The sequence below is a fragment of the Macrotis lagotis genome, chromosome 4 (genome assembly GCF_037893015.1).
Source record: "Macrotis lagotis isolate mMagLag1 chromosome 4, bilby.v1.9.chrom.fasta, whole genome shotgun sequence".
NCBI classification, from domain to species: domain Eukaryota; kingdom Metazoa; phylum Chordata; class Mammalia; order Peramelemorphia; family Peramelidae; genus Macrotis; species Macrotis lagotis.
The window spans coordinates 171267684-171292683 of record NC_133661.1 but is presented as its reverse complement, the minus strand read 5'-3'; the positions used below and the strand labels follow the sequence as shown (position 1 = coordinate 171292683).

At 36.7% G+C, this 25000-nt stretch overlaps 1 protein-coding gene and 1 pseudogene across 2 annotated transcripts in view; both read right to left on the bottom strand.

Annotated features, from left to right (window-relative positions):
* Positions 1-3382: 3382 nt before the first annotated feature.
* Positions 3383-4860, bottom strand: LOC141522763 (E3 ubiquitin-protein ligase RNF149 pseudogene; annotated as a pseudogene).
* Positions 4861-10187: 5327 nt separating this feature from the next.
* ONECUT1 (one cut homeobox 1) overlaps positions 10188-25000 on the bottom strand; it is a 56377-nt gene continuing 41564 nt past the window's right edge. Inside the window, exon 2 of one of the 2 annotated variants that reach the window (XM_074234647.1) lies at positions 10188-18113. In XM_074234647.1, coding sequence (XP_074090748.1) covers positions 17821-18113 — 293 coding nt within the window. In that variant the 3' untranslated portion in view covers positions 10188-17820. The remainder of the gene's footprint in view (positions 18114-25000) is intronic. The other variant, XR_012478056.1, reaches the window with a different exon arrangement.

Below are 25000 nucleotides of genomic sequence, written 5' to 3'. Positions count from 1 at the left end.
ACAAACTCCAAATAAACAAACAAATGATGGTTCTAGTCAAAATTTAGAGGGGCAGAACCCACAGAAAGACTGAGTGATACATTTTCCCAGTCCAAGGTAACTTAGAAGTTCTGCTGGAAAGGTGTGTTTCACCAAGACCAGGAGTTGGAAAAAAAAAAAGTCACTGCAGCAGCCCAGCCCAGCCCAGCCCAGTCCAGCCCAGCCCAGCCCAACCCAGCTCAGCCCAGTCCAGGCCAGCCCCACCCAGCCCAGCCCAGGGAACAGCTTGAAGGGGCAGGGAGAGAATTCTGCTACACCAGAATGAGTGTGGAGTGAGGAGCACTGGCCACAGAATATGCAACATGATTCCAGAGAAAGCAGCCTGCACCCCCAGAGACAGTAAGGGAAGTCTGCAGAGATTTCTCTGCTCTCCCTCCTGGTAGGACTCTGCTGTGAGCCTACACTCAGATCAAGGTTGCAGTTTGGGCTTCCACACTAAGTAACCAAGCGGGATTCCTCCTTATGGCCCCAGGGCAAAGGGAAGTGGGGGGGCATCTACATATCAAAGTACAAGCAAGAGAGTATAAGACCTTGGAGGAATAAAGGTCCCAGTGGGGTGCCCCCCCCCCAAACAAACCCAAAGTCTTGGAAGTGCTGTCTTGGGCTGAGGAAATGAGTAAACACCAGAAAAAGAAGAATCTGACCATAGAAAATTACTTTAGTCCCATAGAAGATCAAAATACATACTCAGATGACAACAAAATTGATGGTTCTGTATCCATGATATTTGAATTGTTTTTTTTTTCTGACTGCTTATAATATTTTCTCCTTGACTTGGAAGTTCTGAAGTACTCTCGTCAGAAGTGGCTCAGAGGAAATAACATACCCACTCAAATTTGGCCATAATATTCCTAGTAGTTTTCATTTTGGGATCTCTTTAAGGAAGTGATTGATAGGTTCTTTCAATTTTTATTTTACCCTCTGATTCTAGGATATCAGGGCAATTTTCTTGGATTATTTCTTGGAAAATGAAGTTTAGGCTTTTTAAAAAAATTATGATTTTCAAGTAGTCCAATGATTTTTTTAAGAAAGATTTTATTTATTTTGAGTTTTACAACTTTCCCCCACTAATCTTGCTTCCCTCCCCCCACATCCCACAGAAGGCAGTCTGTTAGTCTTTACATTGTTTCCATGGTATACATGGTATACATTGATCTAAGTTGAATGTGATTAGAGAGAAATCATATAAGGAAGAAAAATAAAGTATAAAAGATAGCAAAATTACATAATAAGATAATTTTTTCCCCCTAAATTAAAGGTAATAATCTTTGGTCTCCACAATTCTTTCTCTGGATACAGATGGTATTCTCCATTGCAGATAGGCCAAAATTTTCCCTGATTATTGCCCTGATGGAATGAGCAAGTCCATCAGATTTGATCATCATCCCCATGTTGCTTTAGGGTGTACAGTGTTTTTCTGGTTATGCTCATCTCCCTCAGCATCAGTTCATGCAAATCCTTTCAGACTTCCCTGAATCCCCATCTCTCTTGGTTTCTAATAGAACAATAGTGTTCCATGACATACATATACCACAGTTTGTCAAGCCATTCCCCAATTGAAGGACATTCACTTCATTTCTAATTCTTTACCACCACAAACAGGGCTGCTTTGAATATTTTTGTACAAGTGATGTTTTTACCCTTTTTCATCATCTCTTCAAGGTATAGACCCAGTAGTGGTATTGCTGGATCAAAGGGTATGCTCATTTTTGTTGCCCTTTGGGCATAATTCCAAATTTCTCCCCAGAAAGGCTGAATGAGTTCACAGCTCCACCAACAATATATGTGTTCTAGATTTCCTACATCCCTTTCAATGTTGATCATTGTCTCTTCTGATTATATTGGCCAGTCTGAGAGGTGTGAGGTGGTACCTCAGAGATCTTTCAATTTGCATTTTTCTAATAAGTAATGATTTAGAGCAATATTTCATATGACTATGGATCACTTTGATTTCCTCATCTGTAATTTGCCTTTGCATATCCTTTGACCATTTGTCAACTGGGGAATGGTTTGGTTTTTTTTTGAAAATTTGACAAAGTTCTCTAGTCCAATGATTTTTAAATTATCTCTCCTGGATCTGTTTTCCAGATCAGTTGTTTTTCCAGTGAGATATTTTACATTTTCTTAGTGTTTTTCATTCTTTTGGCTTTGTTTTGTTGTTTCTTTTTTTTTTGATTTTTTTTTCAAGGCAATGGGGTTAAGTGGCTTGCCCAAGGCCACATGACTAGGTAATCATTAAGTGTCTGAGGTTGGATTTGAACCCAGGTACTCCTGACTCCAAGGCTGGTGCTCTATTCAGTGTGCCACCTAGCCACCCCTGTTTTATTGTTTCTTGATATCTCACAAAGTCATCAGCTTCCCTTCTCTCCATTCTACATTTGAACTAATTATTTTCTCCAGAGAACTTTGGTAACTCCTTTTCCATCTGTCCATTTCTGCTTTTTTAAGGGATTCTTCTCCTCATTGGCCTTTTAGACTTCTTTTTCCATTTGATTTAAACTGGTTTTTAAGATGTTATTTTCTTCAGTATTTTTTGGTAATTTCTTCACCAAGCTTCTGTCTTGGTTTTCATGATTTTCCAACACTGCTCTCATTTCTCTTTCCATTTTTTCCTCTACCTCCCTTACTTGATTTTCAAAATCTTTTTTGAGCTGTTTCATAGCCTGAGACTAATTCATATTTTTCATGAGAACTTTGGATATAGAAACTTTGTCTTTGTTATCTTCTGAGTGTGTATTGTGATTCTCTATAGGACCAAAGTAATTGTCTATGGTTGTTTTTTTTCCCTTCTGTTGTTTGCTCACTTCTTCAGCCTATATCTTGATTTTAACTCTTTGATAGGTGGGGCTCTGCTCCCAGGCTCTGCCCTCTCCCAAGTTTTTGAGTTTTTGCAACTGTTTTTAGGGATACCTCCCACCTCCCCCCAGGACCTCAGTTCCTCCAAGGCATTTTTTTTGAAGTGTTTCTTTTTTATTTATAGAAAATGTCAACAACCTAGTTTTCCCACCACAAGATGTCACAAGGAAGAGGAAAACATATATATATTGTAGTTAGTGTTTTTTTACAATCTCAAATAGTAAAAGAAAATAACCTATTTCTAGGTGAGTTCTGAATTATTTACATATAAGATTACACATAGACAATAGTGCTATGAACTTCTCATCTTTGAACAAGTTTTCCTAAACCTCTACAATGCTTCCTCCAGGGAAAACATTTAATTACACAATGCCACCATCAAGATATATTATGAAAATAAATTGTGCTTATTCTTAAATCAACTTTCAAAAAATATTTCTTATACTTTAGCTACTATAGTATATATTTAGAAACAAGGACATCAATATTTTACATTAGAGTTTCTTTCTTAAGTTACAGTTTCTGTAAGTCTGATATGACAAATTTTCCCAAACAGAAAATACATTTTCAGAAGGTCAACATAAAGACTAATTAAAAACTTTTCCTTTTTGCACAAAATATCTTAGCCCTTTTACAATAGGAACTAGAAAAATCTGAAAGATAAAAGAACATACATAATTTTTCCAATGTACAAAGTGTGTGCCTATAAGATAAAAAAAATAAAATGTTCTCTAATGCAGTCCAAAAAGCTGCTGTGAAGCTACTGAATGGAAGCTTCTATTAGGAGTCAGGCTCTTCCTGCGAAGCATCATTGCCATCTCTCCCTAGTAATGCCATATTTTCCCCTGTATCATTTTTAAAGTCATTACACTGTAGCCCAGATCCATCTGTAGAAGAGGATGGCAAACTGCTTACTTCATTTCTGTCTTCATCTTGTAAAGTGACACTCAAATTCACAATAGAAACACTACCAGGTATGGATTCTGGAGCATTTATATCTTGTACATCCTCAAGATTTCCCCAGTATCCTAGGGCTTTAATGACATTAAGTTTACACATTGGACAAGTTTAGTGGTCCAGAAGCCAGGGATCAATGCATGTTCTATGAAAAATGTGCTTGCATGGCAGAATTCTAACAATATCCTTTTGGTTTATAATTTTCAATGCACACTGCACAATTTTCAGCATCAACATCAATTCCCTTGTCTCCACGCTTAACAGTATGAAGCTGAAGTTGCCCAATAGCTTTCTTTGTTTCTTTTCTATGGTTCTGATTTCCAAACTGTGAACTGGCATATAGGAAACACTGTATGTAGTAAAATATTAGCCAAGCTAATGAAACGATCATCATGGTGATGAAAGCGATGGCTACAAACACAACAGACTGACCACTGATGAACTCTTGCACATGACGGGTACCAACTTCTATGGTCATTTTAACTGGAATTCCTCTTTGAACTGCCCCCAAAATTTCTATTCCTTTTGGATAACTAACCATAATTACTACTGTATTTCCTGTCCCCAGGTGGGACGTGGAGTTGGTGCCGTTGCCATAGTGCTCCTCGTTGTAGATGACCACGGCCGAGGCGTTCCTGCGGCGGCGTTGAGCACCACGTCCTTGAAGGTGCAGTCCCCGCCGGCCACCAGGGAGATCCAGGGCTCACGCCTCGCTGGCCCACGGCCCCCCAGCCGGGGCCATGTAGTAGTGCGTGTTGGGGGCACAGCCCTTGCGGTCACGGCCGGGGCGCGTGGGATGCCCACCAGGCCCTGCAGGCTCTCCTTGGGCGAGTTGTCGCTGTAGCGGCTCGGCTCTCGGTGGCACCATGCACCGCTCGCACGAGGTGAGGGCCAGGAGCAGCAGGGCACCCCTGAGGCCGCTGCAGCCGGACTGAGGAGGAGGAGGAGGAGCTGGAGTGGAGCCAGCCGTGGCGGCCCAAGAGGGGGATCCCAGGAGGAGGAGCGCATGAGAGACTCTGACTGCTCTGTGGATGATCACAAGCACTCCCTCTGCCCTAGAACTATGAGGAGAGTCCCTGCTTTGCTATGGAAGTAAAGTTCCTTTTCCTGAAGCTGGGGTCCCAGATTGTAACCTGGATCTGAGTATAGGCAAAGCAACAGTCCTGCCTCAGGGATAGCAAAGAGATCTCTGCAATCTCCTATAATCCCCTTACCATCCCTGGACTGAGTGCTCTGGAAGCAGCTGCTCAGTGGCTCCCTACCAGGTGTCTCTCCAGGCCTGCTCCTGGTTCCTAGGTCAGGTCTGTGCTGAGGCCTGCACTGGACTGGATTCCCCTTTCACTCTGATGTGGCAGAAGTTTCCTGCTGAGTTTTCCAATTGTCCTTGATAATCCCTGAGCTGAGAGGTCTGGAAGCTACTACCACCACTTCCATGGACTCCATGCCCCAGGGACCCAAGAGCCCCATGGGCTGTTCCTGGATGTGTTCTGGTGCAAACTACCTGTACTGCAGGTCCTATCTAACCCCAGAATTTGAACACTAATAGTGTAATGGAATGAAACCTGGATTGGGAGGCAGGGAAATTGGGTTCAAATTTTGGCTGCTATGTATGTGACCTTTAGGTAAGTCACTTAATTTCTTTGAACTTTAATTCCTCATCTGTAAATTGAGGGGTTGGACTATATGATGTCTAAGATTTTTTCCATCTCTAAATTGAAGATCATAAGACAATAGTGACAATTTTCTAGCAGGTAGTTTTTTCCTCTGTTGTCAGAGTTATAATATGGTAAGCTATTGGCTCCTTACAGAAACCTTGGACCTGATTTTCAGACCTTTTAAATTTATTGTCTTAAGACTATTCATTTCAGATGATAAACCTGAAGATTAAGCAAGAAGAAAGGCTTAAAGTGGTGAAGTTTATTGAAATTAGATTTCTATATTTCCATAAAATAACTAATAATTAGCTCCTGAGAGGGAAAAAAGTTTAACTTGACAATAGTTATGCATCACAACCTCATCAGAATTCAAAAATCCTGTACAATACTGAATTTTTTGATTTTTCAATTTTGGTAGTGGACTTTTTGATTTTTGAATTCTAATGTAATTGTGGTAGGCTCCCATGGGAGTTATCACACTAATATTAAGAACTATAGACATTTCATTAGTTTTGACAGTTTAGTAAAAGATCCAAATTCCTATGTGAATGGCTACAGTGATTGATAGGGATTATTAAATTAGTAAAAATAAATGAAAAGATAAATAAGAGAAAGCAAGAACTCTGTTTCATTGATCACAGTTAGTGATTATATCTCTACTGGCTCCTTAAAGAAATAATATTTTTGCCATTTATCTGCAAAATACAGAGGGGAGATCATTTAACAGAAGAATGGATTTACCTCCTTCCTCAAAGTTTTATTCTGCATAAACATGAGTACTATCACCATTGTAGACAACAACAGAGTAGAGGACAAACTACAGGGAAAGGAAGGGCCCTTAGATCTGTTAACAGAAAAATCAAGATAAAGTTGACTTCATGATAATCAGTGGGTCCTATTTTCTGCCATCTTATTTCTATTAAGTCACTATTCAAATAGCTGTTAACATAAGGTGTTGCTTAAGATAAGATGCTACCTGTTCCTACTGAAATTTTTGTCATATGGGGAGAAATATCTCAAGACAATAAAAATTCCAGGAACAGTTTAAGCATCCATCTAATCCCAATAGTAAATTAAATCAAACCAGATGAGAAATTTGGAACTTAAGGCAGCATCATATCAAAAACCAATCAATCTGAGGAGGCTAGGTAGTATAGTGGATAGAGCACAGGCCCTGGGGTCAGGAGTACCTGGGTTCAAATACAATCTCAAGACACTTAATTACCTAGCTGTGTGGCCTTGGGCAAGCCACTTAACCCCACTTGCCTTGCAAAAACCTAAAAAAAAAAGTAAATGAGGATGTTAAGAGATGGAGATGAAGAGGAAATATATTTCAAGCATAGGGGTCAGTTATTGCAAAAACAGGCGAGAGATGGAACTGTGTGTGAGGAAAGCCAGGAGGACCAGTGTAAATGGATTCCAGCATGCAGGATTAGGATTAATGTCTAGTATATTGTTATTTGGTTGCTTCAGTCATGTCTGACTCTTTGTGTCCTCTACAGCTGAGGAACTGAGGGGTACAGATGAGGAACTGAGGCAAACGGTGAAATAATCAGGGTCACACAGCTAGTATCTTAGATTTTAACTCAGGTTGAGGAGCTTTCCTGACTCCAGGTTTATCCACTGTGCCATCTAGTGGCCACAATGCACAGTATATATATTACAACAGTCCAACATGACTGAATGTCAGATTAATAGTAATTTATGGGTTGGAAAGGTAGTTTGGGTCAATTGTTAAGCTCTTTAAAAGCCAAATAAAGGAATTCATATTTGATCCTAAAAGCGACAGATAGCCATTGGAATTTCTTGAGTAGGGGGCTGACTTATTAGGAATTACTTTGGCAGTTTTTGGAGAATAGATTGGAGGGTAAATGAGATTTGAGACAGGGTGACTAATTAGGAGGTTATTGAAATAGGGGATGAAGGCTGAACTAGGGATTGTGGCTGAGAAAAGAGAAAGGGATACATGTAAATTATGTGGTGGAAGTTAAAAAAGACAGGACTTGGTAAGTGATCAATTGTCTTCACTTGAATCAAGGACCATGTCAAGATTATGAAACTAAATGACAAGAAGGATAACTGTGCTTGCCACGGAAATTGTGATGGATTTGGAAGAAAGGGTTTTTTAGGGGAAAAGTCAATGAGAAGAATTTTGCAGTTTGAGATTATCATGGAACATTTAGCCAATAGGCTGTTCAGCTGAGAGATGATTCGGATATATGGCTCTGGGAATTATCTACATAAAGAAGTTATAAGGTTATTGAGTGAGAGACATTGAAAAAAGAGAACCTAGAAGACAGTCTTGGCTATATATCCACATTTAGGGTTATCTGATATAGTTGATGAAGTTGAGAAGAAATGTTCAGATAAATAGGAGGAGAATCAGGAGAGAGCAGTGTCAAAAAAAAAAAAGACAGAGGAGGAAGGAAAGAAAAAGTTTATCAGATCTATCCATTCAAAGATCACCGATAATTCTGGAGAAAGCAGTTTCAATTGAATGTTGAGAGGAGAGTCAGTGGAGAGGAAGTGACTGTGACCTGTGTAGACAGTTTTTTTCTCAAAGCCAAACACAGGAGATCAGATATTTGAATATTTCAAATAATAAAAAGAATAAACTCATATATTCCCTCCATTACCACTTCCATGCTTGTCTGCTCAGTTCTTGATGATATCAGTGAAAGTAATCCTAGCTATGTTAGAAGCTCTGAGTTCTACTAATAACATAAGGAGAAAATGTACATATAGAGCTTGGGACATATAGAGCATGTACTTTGGAAATGTACATGTATATAATTAGACCTGTTGTCACTATAGTACTCTTCCAATTGATGCTCTGTATGGTACCATTTCTATTGTATGGATTGGAGTGTTGATGTGCATTTGCTTATTTTGTTTCAATGGTAACATTGGTCATCTAGTGTGCCAGGAAAATCATTCTTGTTGTTTTTAAAGTACTGATGCTTGTGTTTATACTGCACATATACAATTATCGAATCTGCCTCAGTTGATCTTTGTAAAAGGTTTGACCCAAGGGAGGACTGTATTCTGAGTCACAAGTATCTTGGAATGGGACCCTCTTCTCATTTTTAATTTTTTTTACTATTTTTATTTTTTGCAAGGCAATGGAGTTAAGTGGCTTGCCCAAGGCCACACAGCTAGGTAATTATTGTCTGAGGTCCGATTTGAACTCAGGTCCTCCTGACTCCAGGGCTGGTGTTCTATCCACTGCTCCACCTAACTGCCCCCCTCTTCTCATTTTTAGAAGTCAATTCTCTTGTACCTGCATGAGGGGCAGGGCAAAATTGATAACTTTGGTCTGTTCAGTTTGGACTTTGCATTCTCTTAGGTGGTTTCTGATTTCCATCTTGGAAGAGAAGATATAAGATTCCAACTTCATTTCTAGTTGCTGAAGGGAGAATAAAAGTCAGGGAAGAAACTGACATATAAAGAACTGGCAATCTCCATCCTGTCCTTATCTCTAGCTTGCTACACTTCAAACTTTGGAGAATTTGTCCTTTGGTGAAATCTTGGACTCTTTCTTTTGACTGAGTTGTTGCCTCATTCTCAATGGGAGAACTTCTTCCCCTGCTATTGTCAAGTACTTATTTTGCTATGTATACTTAATGTGCTTCCTGTTTTCTAAAGATTTGGATAAATGATTTTCTTTCCTTAAAATGAAACTGCTCAGGATCATGTTTCCACATGATTTTAGTTATATTCACTGATGACTTTTAATTGGAAATTGAGGAGTATCAAATAATGAAAACTCAGTAACATTGACTTCAAAAAGAACATTTAACATTTCTCAGCGTTCATTAAGTGCTATTCAAATGGTTTACTAAGTCACCTCTTTTTCCTTGTGGCTTCCCTGTCCTCTGACCTAACTTGTTTTATTTATTTATTTTTAACCTAGTCTTGATTGGAAGCCATCTGTGGAAACTATAAGAACCTGGGAGCTGTTTGGTCAATGCAGTGGCAATAATATTATTCTGTCTTTCCAAAATGTAGTTTTGATCTGAATCAACTATAGGCAACATTTAAAGGAGTCCCATGGTAGGCCCTTCCCTGGGACCAAGGATAATATGCAGAGAAGAATTAAAATTACCTTCTTAGTCAGACTATTGGCTTTCCTTCTCTCAGGGATGATTTCTTGTTTTGAAGTGGATTGTAGGGACTTAAATTTTGAAAAATGAGAGAAACTTAAATAAAAGTGAAATCTTTTATATCCACTTAAAATTCATCATTGAAAATATTTGCTACAAACAAATGATAATTCTTAGCATCTACTTCCCAACTGCTTCCCTACCACAATTATCTTGGGCCTATTCTCTAAGTAATGTAATACTAAATAAAATAAACCATAGTTTTCAGATAAAGTCAGGTTAGTGGAAGTTGTCAGCCTCTAGAAATAGAATGTTGCTCTTCCATTTTAAAAGGATCTTTTTTTTTTAAACCAGAAAACCATTTAGGGGAGAGGGTTGCTTCCTTCATTGATTTCCACATTAATATCAAAATCAACTGAGTCAATCCTTGATTCTTTACTACCCTCCCCTCCTCATTCACCCTCCAAAACAGAGCTCAAGACTAATCTGTTGTGATTGTATGGATGGGGAAACAAAAGGAGGCAAGAAAGATCTAAATTTAAAGTGCTGGAAAATCCAACATTTTATTGACTACATTTTGGTGACTACATAAACGCTGAAACATTTTAACACTGAAAAGCATGATGGCATCATCACTTGCTTTTTTTTTTCTTTTTTTCTTTTTTGCTTAGCAAACACAGCAGATGATATTGCACGGCATAAAAGTGAGAACAGTAGCGAAGCTTAAAAAAAGGAAAGAAACCTTAATGCAGTACAGGAGATACCCATAAACAAACCAGAATAATGCCTAATGCATTATACTTTTTGTCTCTACACACAAAAATACAGAAGAAGCATTGAAGGAAGGGAAGGAGGGAGGGAGGGAGAGAGAGAGAGAGACAGAGAGAGAGAGAGAGAGACAGAGAGAGATTGACAAAATATTAGCAATTAACTGTAATTGTGTACAATAATCACTTAGTCTGAAATGCAGATGCAACGTATAAACTACTACTGCTTTCTAATCGACAAACAAAAAAGACAGCAACACTTGTCTTTTATCAAAAATCTTCTAAGCCCCTCTTGGTTTTTATTTTTATTTTTATTTTCATTGTTAAGGAAGAATTCCCTCTTGCTCTTGGAAGATTTTCTACCTCTACTGATCTTTTTTAGTTTTTTTTTTTAGTTTTTTTTTACCTGATGATTGTCTTAGGCACCCTCCTTATATAATTAAACCATCAAGCTAACTTGAACATGGAAACGGAGACACAATCAAACAATAGCTAAGGTCAAAGGTGTGTTGAGAATGGAAAAGTTCAAGAAAAGGGAAGGGAGAGAGTCCCAGGGAACAGACTAGTGGGTTGATTTCAGACTGAACAACACCATCAGATATAGGAACACAACTATTGAAGCAAGTAAAAGACAACTTTTGAAAGTTTATTTTTTAATACTGTTGTTTTGTTTTGAATGCAAAACTAAAATGATCCCACAGTGATGATGCAATAAATGCAGAACATACCACAAAAATTCAAAAGGCTAATGTAGAAACAGAAAACATAATTCTTAAGGGATACAGTTCTGTTCAGTGTTTCATTGCTGATGGTAAAAGACTAGTATAATAACTACTGCTTTTTTTTCCTGGATTTTCTTTCTGTTATACATAAGTCACTGCACAGCATTACAGTATGTATTTAAAAAGCAGATAATTAGTCAATGCTTATCAATGACAGACCATTAAATGATCCTGCATTTCAGAGCAGCTTTATTGCCCTATTTAAATACTTGACAAGTATAAAATGTACCTAAGAAAATGTAACATTTGACCCAAAGTTTAAACCCTCCCTTTCCTTTCCCACCCTAAACCCCCCATATTATGTCCCTGAAAATGAAAATAAGGTACACCTTGAACTTAACTATTGCGCCTGGAAAGAAAATATTTACATTGGTAATAAATCATATGGATTGATGACATTCATTTCAAACAGAAATTATCACTCAAGCAAAATAGCGGGCATCATCTCCCCTGATGACACCATTTGTCAGGTTTGTAGAATTCTTCATGTGTATGTGTATGTGTGTGTGTGTGTGTGTGTACATATACATGTATATGCTCACACTGTGTGCATGTATGGACATACTGTGTGTGTGTGTGTGTGTGTGTGTGTGTATATATATTTATTGGGTTGAAGTGGCCCAAAACAGTGGCAAGTATCTGAAAAACATTAATGGTGTTGCAGTTTGTTGCTTCTGGTTTGGAAAAAGAAAATAATGGGAGGATGAAGTATGGGGAAGGCCAAACAATTTGAGGAAACTATTATTCCTTCTATCTAGGGCCTCTGAAACTATTCCAATTTGGCAAATGGGTGAGAGGGGAGGTATTTGGGAGGGAGGGGAAAGGATGTTTGGAAGATTAGGGGTAACAGACTAGATTGGAATAAGTAGGGAAAAAATTTCCTTTTTAAAAAATAAAATTTGTAGTTGGGTCTGAGAAATCATGCTTTGGGAGGCTCTCGTTTTCTCCCAAGTGTTGCCTCAGAAATAGCTTTGGCTCAGTCATCTGACCTTAGCAGTGACTTTCTCTTTGGAGTCCCTGAGCCACGTCGTTATATAAATAGTTCTAGAAGTGAAAATGTTCCCTCTAGCCTTTGAAGCCCTTCAGAAGTTTGGTAAAACTCAGAAATATTTCCAAATTCAAGTTAGCTTGTTTCTAGAGTTTTTACAACTCTTTCCTTTCCCATACCCGTGCGAATGGTAAATTTTTAAAAAAAAGTCAGCAAAGTATCTCACAAATGCCGGTGCTTTTAAACATCAAACAAGTTTTGAATTCTTTGGAACTGCAGGTCTTACCTGCAAAGTAATCTTTTCTTTAAAAAGACAAATAAATAAAGAAAAAAACACAAGAATAATGCTTTTCTTCTTTCTAAGTGACAAAAAGGATGATCTTGAACACTTATTTTGGCATGTACAAGTTTTTTTGAAGGGGGTGTGGGGAAACCTGGCAGTGTTTACAATACACACACTGAAGTGCCTGCTAAGACAAAGCTAAAGATACACCCTGCAGTTAAGAGAAGCTCTCTCCTTCAGCTTATCTTAGCATAAAGAACAAAAAAAGATTGTAACATAAAGCTTTGGCCATTTCAAATCTACTATATACATTTTTAAAAAACTACACAGTCATAAATTAAAGTGGTGATTAAATAAGCTTATATAAAATGTAATTAAATTAAAAAATCACAGCACATTATAGAAGAAAAAACAGGAAGAACCCAGTGTCACAAAAAAGATTTTTCTTTACCCTGTGAAAAAAATCAACTACCAAACACAAAATTTCTTAAGTAATAATTAAAATGAAAATCAATTTTTTTTGTTCCTTTCTTGCATTTTTACACAATCTTTAACCCACCTGGGGAATATTTCCAGAAATTAAAAGTCTTCCTTGAGCATCCTAGGGCAGTTCTGCCAACCAAAAAGTAAAACAAAACAAAACCCAACCAACCCCAAACTGAAGGGAACAAATCCTCAGAGATACATACTACAAAATAAATAAGAATTATAAAGATTTTTTAAGTAATCTTAACAATTATCAAACTAGTAAGTTTTGCCTTATCACATAGACTCTCTATACAACATAACCCTAAAGCTTCATTACTATGAGGTATTTGGAGGAATTGGTAAAAGCGATGCACGGCCTGCCTGGTGGAGGGACTCAAACTGTGATGGGAGGGGAGAGAGGAGAAGGAGCTTTGGTTCATCAGCAAGAAAGTGGAAAAAAAAAGTTTTCCTTTGGTATCAAAGAAAGTTTCATTGCATGGTTGCACAGAAAAAGCACCACGGTGAATAATTATTCCTTTTTTTTTTCCATTAGTGGCCTTTCTAAGAGGCTGAGGTATTCAAAGAGTATAAGGTGAGAGAGGTCAACAGCGGTTTAACACTTTGGTTCAAGCAAGGCACTCGTCCTATGAGTTTACAAAGTTTGCAACATGTTTGCCTAAAGATTTATTAAGTAGTATTAGCAGTAGTAAGAGTAGTATTTCCTAATGTCATTTATTTATTATTATTATTATTATTATTATTACCATCATTATTATCAATAATGAAGACAAGTTTATACACTGAGTGAAGATTGAGAAAGGAGGAAAGAGGTGGGGGAAGGGAAAGGGGCTGAGTGCCCTTTGCAGACCAAGGCCGTGCATGAAAAAATCTTTGGTATTCTTTGGTATCATCAATGTGATTAAAATCACCAATGGAAATTGAGTGAGGTAGCGTCTTTGGTTCACACTATAAATAGTAGATTTTTTACACATTTATTTTTACATTTGTGGAAGTAGCTATTTCTTACCTTTTGCTTCTTTGTCCTTCATATTTAGGAAATAGTTACCAGATATATTATAAAGCTAACCACACCACAATAATAACCCAGAAGGCCCAACAAGTCTCAAAATAGCCTCTGGCCTTTGAATGCACCCTAAACTTGTCTTGATAGAAAAGGGAGAAGTGCTTTCTCTTTGTTTGCTAAATGCATAGTTTTCATCCTTTATGTACAAAGGGAGGACCTTTCTAGGGAAAAATGCCTTTAAAATTCATGTGAGAAATGTCCTAGAACTCTTTGGTATAGCACGGTTTGCATTTAACCTGTGAAGACAGGCTATTCACCTGGGATAGCATTGGAAGTGGGAAGAGTCCCAAAATAACACAGTGTTTTTCTTCTTTTCAGGCAAAGGAATCATGGTGATCTTGATAGGGTGAGGTGAATGACATGGGTCAGTTAGAATTTCTGGATTTCACCACACCCTTTCTTTGGTCTTTAGGGTCTATTCCAGCTGCATTCTGAGATTGAATCCCTGACATCCAGAATTATTTTACCTGAAGTCTGATTAAAACTTTGCCTTTTATTCTTTGGTAAATGCTTCCTTCCCCATATCATCATTCCTCCCACCCTCCAGATTGGCCCCTTTCAGGAAATATTTCCTGTGGTGATAGGACCTGGATGATTGATGGATGAAATCAGACTAACTTCAATTCCACCAAAAAAAAAAAAGAAGAAAAAATGTTAAAGATTACTTGGAGTACAGTGTTGGAACCAACAACAACAACAACAACAACAACAAAAGATTCATTCTTTAGTTGAATTTTACTTAGGGGAAGAAATGATCAGAATTTGAGTGAACTGGTGGTATGTTGCTTTCTTTGATGAATGTATTAGGTTAATATCCTGAGACATAAAATAATGCCAAACTAAGCAGAAATGGTGACATTTCTTTTCCAATGTGATTTTTTTAAAAGGTGAATAAGGAAGATGAAGCCTATCACTGTGAGGTGATTCACATATTGCTTATGAAGAGTTGGGGGTTGTACATTATGACTTCTAAAAATTAAAGGTCTTAAGTATGTATAACAGGTAAGTAAAAAATTATTTTTCAGGCTGGAGTTTGTGCATCTGTTTATGTGAAAAATATATCTCTAGGTCCTGAAATTGCATATTGGGTGCAAATTCAATGCTGGTATGAAAATTCTCTTTGGTATCAGCAAATAAGTTAATTGATTATTTTTCAAAAGACATTATAATGGGAAGTACTTTAAAAAAAGTGATGACATACTTAGAAGCTGTGTCTACATCTAAAATAACTGACTGAAAAGTTTAAAATAATGTATTCAAAGTGGTCATTTGAGAATTATTCAACAACAAAAACAAAGCCTGGTTGCTTGAATTCAACCAGTTCTTTGGTGGACTTAAAAAAATTACTGGAATTAAGTAAAATCATATATGTGTGTGCAGACATAGCTTGAAGTTCCCTGAATTTTATATTCTCATGTTTGAAATGAATAAGGCTTCCCTTTTCCAACATGATAAATAAGTTATATTGCAGGTTTTCTTTTTCCTTGTGGAGAGAGCAAACATCAATCGTTTTTTTCCCCTTTGAGACATACTGAATTGACAATACTGAATTTCTAGGAAACTTGAAGGTATGTAATTTTAGATGTTTTTTTTAAATAACTGGATTGTAATTGTGCCTTTTTTTTTTTTAAGAAAACTGGAATTTAGGATAAAATGGAAAAATCCTAAAATAAAAATACTTGAGGCAACAGTTCTGGAGATTTCATAAAGAAGTGTTAGCTTCTTTTTCCCATTCAACATTGATCTCAGGAGGAGGGACAGAATTATTATATTGTGGGTTGAGTTTAGAGAAAATGTTCAAATTTGGTCCTAAGGAGCTAGGTAGTATGCTGTAATTGTTTGGTTTCTTTATTTCTAAAATTTTTTATGAGCTTTGAACAAGCTTAGCTTTATATTTTCAAAGAGATAAGGTAATTAAGGATAGCAATTTTTTAACTTAATGATGAAACTGGTAACTGCAGTTGTCATTTGAACTGACAGAATTTTCTACCTGAGGCTCCATAGTTCTATAAGGAGAAGGAATGATATACTAGTGTATCAACAGTGCATCATCACTATCTGATTTTGTTGCCTCTTCTATTATTCCTAGTGATCTAAAAAAAAAAACCCAAAACCTCATGATTGTATATTGCTCCTGGCTCCATGACTCGAGCAAAATGGAAAAAAATTTGTTTTGTGTTTAGAAGGTCAGGTTGAGTGCTCTTTTTATCTGCCCCCTTTTAAACAAAGTGGAATCTAGGGCATGCAATATCCAGCTAGATGTAGTAGCAAGAAAGAATGTAGTATACTATGGAGGTTGTGCTTAGTGATGCAAAGACTATAAGAACCAAAGAATTGAAAGTCTACTCTTCTTTTTGTCTTTTTCCTTTGTACTACCAAACAGTCCTCCCAACTCAAGGTTGAATCATCCATTGTCTCTTGATACCCAAATTTCTCCAAGGATTGAACTGTCTCTATGCAATCACTTTGATTCACTCATTTAAGTGGTTAAATATACTGGATAGGCTGTTTTTAGCAATGGTATATATCTTTTTTGAGTGCCTCCATTTTTAGTCAATTTCTTTAGTCTTTTTTTTGGGTGTTTGTTTTTAAAAACATTTTGGCATCTAATGATTCAAAATAATAGATCATATCCCCAGGATTTGCAGTCTCTAATTTGATAATGTGGTACCCATCAGAAAAAGGATTTAACTGATGATGCCACTTTTACCATATCATAGTGTTAAGTGTAGGTTCAGAATGACTAGTAGGGAAATAATTTGGAAGGAACAAAATTAGATTTTTCTCAACTATCAATGGCTGTGTCAAGGGTTCCATTCAGGTGATGGTTATGGAACTTGAATGGGTTTGTGTCAACTGAATGGAAGGACACACTCATGGCATCAACCTTTGTAATGGGATATTAGTTGCTTCCCTGAAGCTACATTCTTTCTTGCCAGTTAAGAAAACTAATATTTCAAATGCTTCAAGAATCCTAAATAACAGTCATGATTATATGTGTACTGTATTATACAGTTAGGTCAGTTCATACGTATAACTTTACATAGTATTTTGTGTAAAAATAGCTTTGGAATATTAAAATCATTGCAATAAAATACCTGCACTATAATATTAAATGTGTTCTTTGGTACCTAGGTGATTTTTTTAATGGATGGAATCTTGTTTCATTTTTTTTTTAAAAATAGATGAACATTCCTTAACAAACAAAGAGAATGCACTGGTTTAGGAGTCATTCAAATTTTCTTTGCTGGGTTTGAATCTGCATTTAGGTTATAGGCCTGGCAGGTTCAAACAATAGAAGAGTGAAATCCCACTTCTGTTCAAATGAACTCAGACAATTCCACACCATGTTGGCTGTACTCCATGGCCCAACCCTTCCTGAAGACCAGCCCTGCCTAAGTCCCTAACCGTTGGTGGTGGGTATGTGTGGGGGTGTGTGTGCGCGCACAGTACTGAGACACCATACACTTTCATGGTGTGGTAGAAGAGATGAAGGAGTCAGATCTGAAAAGATGTCCATTCAATGGCTAAAAATCACTATGCTTCAAACCACTAAACAGCCAAGCACAGCGAGAATGATCATGGATGGACGGTGTAAGACCCAGCAGATCTTTGCTCATAACTTCCTTTGCCAAGTCATCACCCTGCTGAAGTATGTGTCTCAGAACAAAGTCAGAATGCAGGTGAGTTCAGTCTTTGGTTTCTTTGGACTATAAATAACTTTTTTTTCAAATAATTCTAAGTATAAACCTGCTATCTTGAAGTCCTGGTCTTTTTTTTTTTTCTTAAATTTTTATTTAAAGCTTTTCCACCGAGGTTTTAGTTTGTGGTTATTTCTTCATGCTTTGGTACAAGTGCTTGATGAAGAAGATGAATTGCTTGAATTGGTGCTGCCCTCGTCTTGCCACTTATCCAGACTCCTCCTCCTTGCATTCATGAAAAAGTTGCTGACGGTGCTCAGCTCCAACCCGAGCTGCTGGGAAATGGTGATTTGCAATTCTTTGGATGGACGCTTATTTTCTTTGAATATTGCATGTAGAGTTCGACGCTGGACATCTGTGAAGACCAACCTAGGCTTTTTGGGTGTGTTCCCTCTATCCTTCCCATGTTCTTGCTCTTTCCTTTTGCATGCTGCAATAGAACATATAGTTATGTTAGAATGTTACCTGGAAAAATATGGAGGTCATAAGGCAGGGCTAAAGAGATTCTCTTTACATCAATTAATGTAATAATTTTGTCATTATTTTGCTTTGAAATAATTTTTTTCCTTATTGTTTTTGCCCATGGATAAAAAAATGATTCAGTATGATCCTTCTTGTTGTTCTTAAATTGTGGTCCTTTTAGTATTTTATACTTACTGATATGATTGAGCTAAGAGCAGTTGGATTGGGGGGTGTGGGAAGGAAGATTGCAGAAGATTGAGAAGAAATAGCTTAGACTCTCAAAAAGCTTACCGTATAATCAAGTTAGAGAAATAGAAATTGAGTATTTGAATTAAAAAAATAAAAATAAAAAATCTGGTCTCCCCTCTCCAATTTATTTCCTCTCTAATGCTTTGTTATTTCACAGTTGTGTTGGGCTCCAATTGCCCAAATCAAACAATGGAATTGACTGCTGCAGTGGACCAGGAAGACAGTTCCTCAAAGTGATTAACACATCATCAATCTTTCCCTTTTTTTTACAGTCCTATGCTGTGCTCAAACTGTCTAGGGCTTATCAGTGTGTCAGGATTTTCATTACAAGGTTTATATACAAGGTGATTAATGACAGCAAGAAAAGAAGATAAGGTATCAAAATATTCATAACAGCTCTATTTGTAATAGCAAAAACCTAGAACCCAAATATATATATATATATATATATATCCAGTGATTAGGGGAATGACTGAACAAATTATAGAATATTAAAATAATGGAATAAATATGATTATACCATAAAGAACTCATTGAAATATAACGATTAAAACATGGAGAAGTTTTAATAAAATCAGGATCAACAGTCTATGGTAATGTAAATAAAGACATCACTGAAAAGACGACCAAAAACAGGCCAACTATAATCAACAATGCTGGTCCCACATTATCAAGATTAAAAGCATTCATCCTTCTTTTCTGTTAATAATCAGTAAATTACAACAGTGCAAAGTGACATGTCCTCTCAGTCACAGTCTTGCTTAACTGTTTTTGGGCAGTGTACTTTGCAAGGGGTGGTGGTGGTAATGGAAGAAGCTGAGCAAAAGGAATCCTGGAGTAGTAAAAGAAAAAAGGAAAAGCAGAAGGGAAAGAGGACTTCAGCTGTATTAGAAGGAAGACACAAGACAAGAAAAAAGATCAGTGTGGCTGCCAAAATGCCCAAGAGATGAGAAATTGCCAACAAGGTGAGAAGGTCTGAAGTAGATGAGGCAAGTTGTTCAAGGGAGAACTAGTAAGAGGTACAAAAAACAGAGTATTTTGCAACCACAAAGGATGTAGATCAAGTTGACCTGTAATCAAGGTCATGAGGTCACAGAGCAAGGTTTGTTGTGATCTCACATAGAGGGTTCCATGTTTATCTTTCTACCACTGCCAAGTAATTGTTTTCTTTGTTCAAAGTGTAGGCTGGTCTTTCTCCTAGAGAAGATAAAGGGGCAAAAAAACCCTTTTTTTTTTTTTAATCTTTCTAGGTTATCAGGGAGAAGGAATTATTCCTTTAAAAGAACAAAAGAAAAACAACAGAATAAGGACTCGTCTGTGAAAACAAGGCAAGAAAATGAATAGAAGAGGCAGAAGGAAATCTGTGTCAGGAAGTTAAAGAGTAGAGAAATGTGATGTAGAAGAGATAAATATAATTGGGTGGAGGACTAGCTAATGAGAATTATTGTAAATACATGGTAAGAAAATAATCATTAAACGAGTAAATAGGAAATAAATAGTATAAATAGTAAATAAATTAAACCAACTAGTATTTAGATTAACTAAGTAACTGGGTTTTTAAAAAAATCCATTTAGAGGGTAATTAAATAGATACATAATTGATAGTTGGAAAAGTATACAATCTTACTTTCTCTAACCCTCTTTGACCTGGGAACCGACAAAAATAATATTCATTTTCCATCTGGAAAGGACCGGAGAGATGGTTTTAATGTGAATGGCCAGCAATCAACACTATTAAATGGGGTTTCTAAGCTTTACTAAACTCTAGTCATAAAAGTCAGAATGGCAAAAGCTGAAATTGAGATAAATTTATCAATAAAGAGAAAAATTAACTTCTTGTAATGACATTCAGAACCCTCTGCAATATGTCTGTAACTGATGTTTCTAACTTTGTTTTTTATTACTTCCCTTCACTTACTCTTATGCTTCGTCCAAACTGGATTATTCCATTTTCCTCCCCACCTCTTTCAATCCAACTGCTCTTAGCTCAGATCACTACATCAGTAAGTAGAGAATACTAAAAGGACCACAATTTAAGAAAATCAAGAAGGATTATACTAAATCAGTTTTTTAAATCCATAAGGCATAAAAAGGTAAGAAAAATTCATTTCAAAGCAAAATAATGACAAAGAACATGAAATCTTAAAGATCCTTCTTTCCCATTCCTTCCATGTGAGGTGATCTCGTCCTCCTTTAAAATTCAGAATCACTTTGTCTATACCTTCTTATGTCTTATTACATGTTTTATTCAGTATTTTATTTATTTGCATTTCATGCCTCTGTTGCTAGGCTGTAAACTTAAGTGTAGGGAATATTTCTTATTTATTTTTCTCTTTCCTTTAATATCTAGCTCATAGCAGATGTCCAGTAAATATTTGTCTAATAAAAAAATTTATGAAGTGGGAACCAATAATAATTAAAGATAATTGGTGGTGGTACCTATACTCAGGCAAGCTGATAGTGGGTTCCCAGATCAAAGAGTGTTAGAGAAAGCAATTCATTTATTCAATGGGAATTGCTCTCTATATTATATCTTGTGCCCTTTCCCCTTAGTGCAGGGTATCTTAATAGACAAGTTGCTATTCTGCAAAACACCATTGCTATTGGGGATGAGAGAAATCCCTTCTTCCTCTCATTCTCCTCCTCTCTTAAAGGGGCACGAGGGAAAAGACTGATTCTGTAGCTAGAACTCAAATGCCAGAGATGACATCCTTTCTACTGACACAGCTTGTCTTGGAATTAATCTCAAACTTTCGGTTTGAAGACCATGAGCAATGCATTGCAGGAGTTAATTCCATTATTTGATTTGGGCAATTGAAGCCCAACAGAACTGTGAAAAAAAAAACATTAGCAAGAAAGTAAATTGGAGTGAGGAGATCAGATTTTTTTATTTTTATTTTTTAATTCAAATACTCAATTTCTATTTATCTAACCTGATAATACTGTAAGCTTTTTGAGGGCCTAGGCTATTTCTTTTCAGTCTTCTACAATCTTCCTTCCCACCTCCCCCAATCCAACTACTCTTAGCTCAGATCACTACATCAGTAAGTAGAAAATACTAAAAAGGATTACGAGTTAAAAACATCAAAAAGGATCATACTGAATCATTTTTTTAATCCATAAGGCAAAAAAATAGTGATGCCAGTATCTGACACACAGTCCCTATGACCTGTGGCAAGGCCATTGTTTTCTTAATGACTTAAGCAACTCTCAGAGACTATAAATTACAGATTAGTTGCCTTTCTCCTTTCTTAGAGGGAGTTTTCTTACTAGAATTTTCCTATATCAAAATTAAAATTAAAATTAAAATCTTCTTTGTTTTCTAAATTCAAAAATCCAACCTGTAAATCAGGATACTTTAGTTCTAAAACTAACTCTGATATGAAATAGCTATTATGTCTTTGGGCAAATAACTTCAAGTCTCTGGGCCTCTGTTTATATATTTGTAAAATGAGATTATTGAACTAAATATTCTTTAAGCTCCCTCCCAGGACTAACATTCTATGATTCTCTTTATAATTTACAAGTTATTACTACTCATATGACTTCTTCCCTCCCACCCTCCCTCTCTCCTTCACTTCTTTCTTTCCTTCCTTCTCTTTCTTCCTTCCTTCTGTTTCTCCCTTCCTTCTTCTCTACTTCTTTATTTCTCCATTTCTCCTTATCTTTCTTCCCTCTCTCCCCACTTCCTTCCTCTCTCCTTCTTTACTTTCTCATCTCTCCTTCCCCCCTCCTCTCCCTCCTCTTCTTTCCTTTTCTTCCTTCCTTCTCTTCCTCCCTCCTTCCCTCCTTTTCCTTCTTTCCTGAACTTATTGTAAGGTGTAATATTTTGGAAGGTAAATCTGATGCAGTCATTAACATTGCAGAAACATCTTGTCTTTTAAAGGTAGAGGGTGGGGAACGGGGGGAGAAAGAGGGGAGAATTTTACCAAGATTTCAGGGAATCGGTTCAATATATTTCATAATACCTTGAGTTTTTACTTCTTGTAGCCTCCCCTCATTGTCACAGATTAGCTTTCATTTAAAGGAAGAGAAAATAAAATGGTTGGAAGTCTGGAACCCTGGATGTCTTTCAGTTTGGTGCAATTTTGTGGTAGAGAGTATGAGACCTTTTCATTCTTCTATTTCAATTTTCTTTCCTGTTATGCCCTTTTAAAAGACCTTTCCTGATTTAAATCTAAGGCAAATCTAGTTGGTTGTGGCAATTTCCTGGGTTTTAGTGAGATCATCAACTCCATATAAATTTATTCAAACTCAACAGCACAGTTTTTCCTAGCTCTTGATATGTGTGTTAAAATGCCAGAGTCTCATTCTCCACTGTTGTAATAACCCTATCAACTTTAAAGGGGTTTGAAAAAAAACTTCTGGGAACAGTGGATTAGAGACAATGCCATACATCAAGACTTTGGACCACTTACTTTCAGGGATATAATATATTTACTGACACTCTAAGTTTCTACTAAAGTCATAGGATAGTATATTTCAAATGCTTCTTTATTATTTTTTGGCATATTTATATTAATTAAGTTATTTGTTAGTATGGATGTTAACATAGCCTTCCTCTTGGGCTTATTTGATAATGAAATAAACTTTTAGATCATTCGATGATGAAATAAGCTTTTAGATCAAGTTCAAAATCTCTGGGGCTAAAATATTTACTTTAATGCTCTTTAATTTATTAAGCATTTTGTGAAGTTGGGACAGCAGATTTTGCAATTGAAATCTCTTAAATTTTAATCTTGGTTTAGTCACTTCTATGCTACTGGGCAGGCTATTTGACAACTCAGTTTCTTCAGTTTTATAAAAAAAGAGGCACAATTCACCTCAGTTTTACTTTCTCATATCTCCTTCATGTGTGCAGACATGAAAATCAAAAGAAAAGTGGAATGATACAAACATAATATACTATGTCTACTTAAACTTTTCCCTCTTCTTCCATACTTTCATTCTCAAATCAAATACTGGGGTTGTGAGAATTCTAGAATATCAAATATGTGGATACTCTTGCAGTATCTACAATCATTAATTAATATTTTTAGAGCCTTATCTCCTTTTCCTAAGAATAGTGATATACTACTACTTAAGTTGTTTTAGTTAGAGAATGTTAAAACATATGATAAGGTTTGAATGTGCTAAAAAAGGTATAATATACTGTGATCCCTTTATGAAGTTCAAATATACCTCCTTGATTGAGTAGAAAAGAGAATGAGATGGGCTGAGCAAACAAATTAGCCATGTCTCTGGAGACTTTAAGCCCTGGACAAATTTCAGCAGTATGGAAGATTGCAAGCCAGTAACTGCCTGTGGAGGAGATGCCCTTCTTGGGGAGGGAAGAGAAAGAGGAAGGAAAGATTGAATTTGTCTTTCCTTCTTCCCTCTTCTTCCTATATGACACGACATTTTGAAAAGGTGTCTTTGCAACAGTAGAAGTCACTTCATCCATCACAGAATAAAGAAGAATATTCTGGACAAACACCAATACAGAGAGTCAGTCTCGCAAAGAGAGAGAGGAAAGAAATAGCTTCAAGGAGTGTGACTTCTGGTAGCAGAGAAGAAAGTCATATTATGGAGAGGATCAAGCTCTCTAAACTTAACTGAGCAGCCCAGCCAACAGAGATGCTAATCACAAATGTAGCTTTGTGAGTACTCTTATGAAGAGAGAAAGCTTCCTACTTGTGTGTTTCATGATCAATTATATTAGAAGCTTGAGCCTGCTCTCTTTGGGTATATTATGTGTATTTGTGGGAGAGTATGTTCCAGGTTTAAAGGAGGAATGTCTTATAACTACACACACACACACACACACACACACACACACATATATATGTATATACATATATATGTTTTTGCTATACCATAGACATAAATACCTTTGCTAAGAGCTAATCAAATCTTGAGTTATTTAGTCATTTTTCAGTCAAGTCCAACTCTTGTGATCCCATTTAGGGTTTTCTTGGTAAAGATAATGGAATGGTTTGCCATTTTTTTTCCATTTCATTTCATAAATGAGCAACTATGGCAAACAGAGTTAAGTGACTTATCCAGGGTCATACAGCTAATGGTGAGCTCAAAAAGAGTCTTCCTGACTTCAAGCAGAGTACTCTAATAAATGCTGCCATCTAGCTGCCAATAATAGTTGTTTGTTTCAATGATGTCCAACTCTTTGTGACCTCATTTGGGGTTTTGTTGACAAAGTGGTTTTCCATTTCCTTCTTCAGCTCATTTTACAGATAAGGAAATGGATGTAAGTGGGATTAACGACTTGCCATGAAGTCACATAACTTCCTAGTGTCTGAGGCTGGATTTGAACTCAGGTTTTCATGTCTCCAGGGTCAGTACTCTATTGACTGTACTACTAAGCTTTTTATTTATTGAGTTTACTAGCTTGTTAATAGGAAGCACACCAGTGGGGAGACAAAATCTAGACAAGTTTTAGATGGCTGTGGAGAGATCAATTACAAGCTTGAACTAAGGGGTGAACCTGGATGCAAGTGTCCCCCAGGTGCCTTAGAAGTGAGTCAACTGATTTAAGAGAGAGTCAATTTATTGTAATTAAAACCCAGACACTGTTATCATCATCATCATTGTCCAGTAGTTTTGATCCAT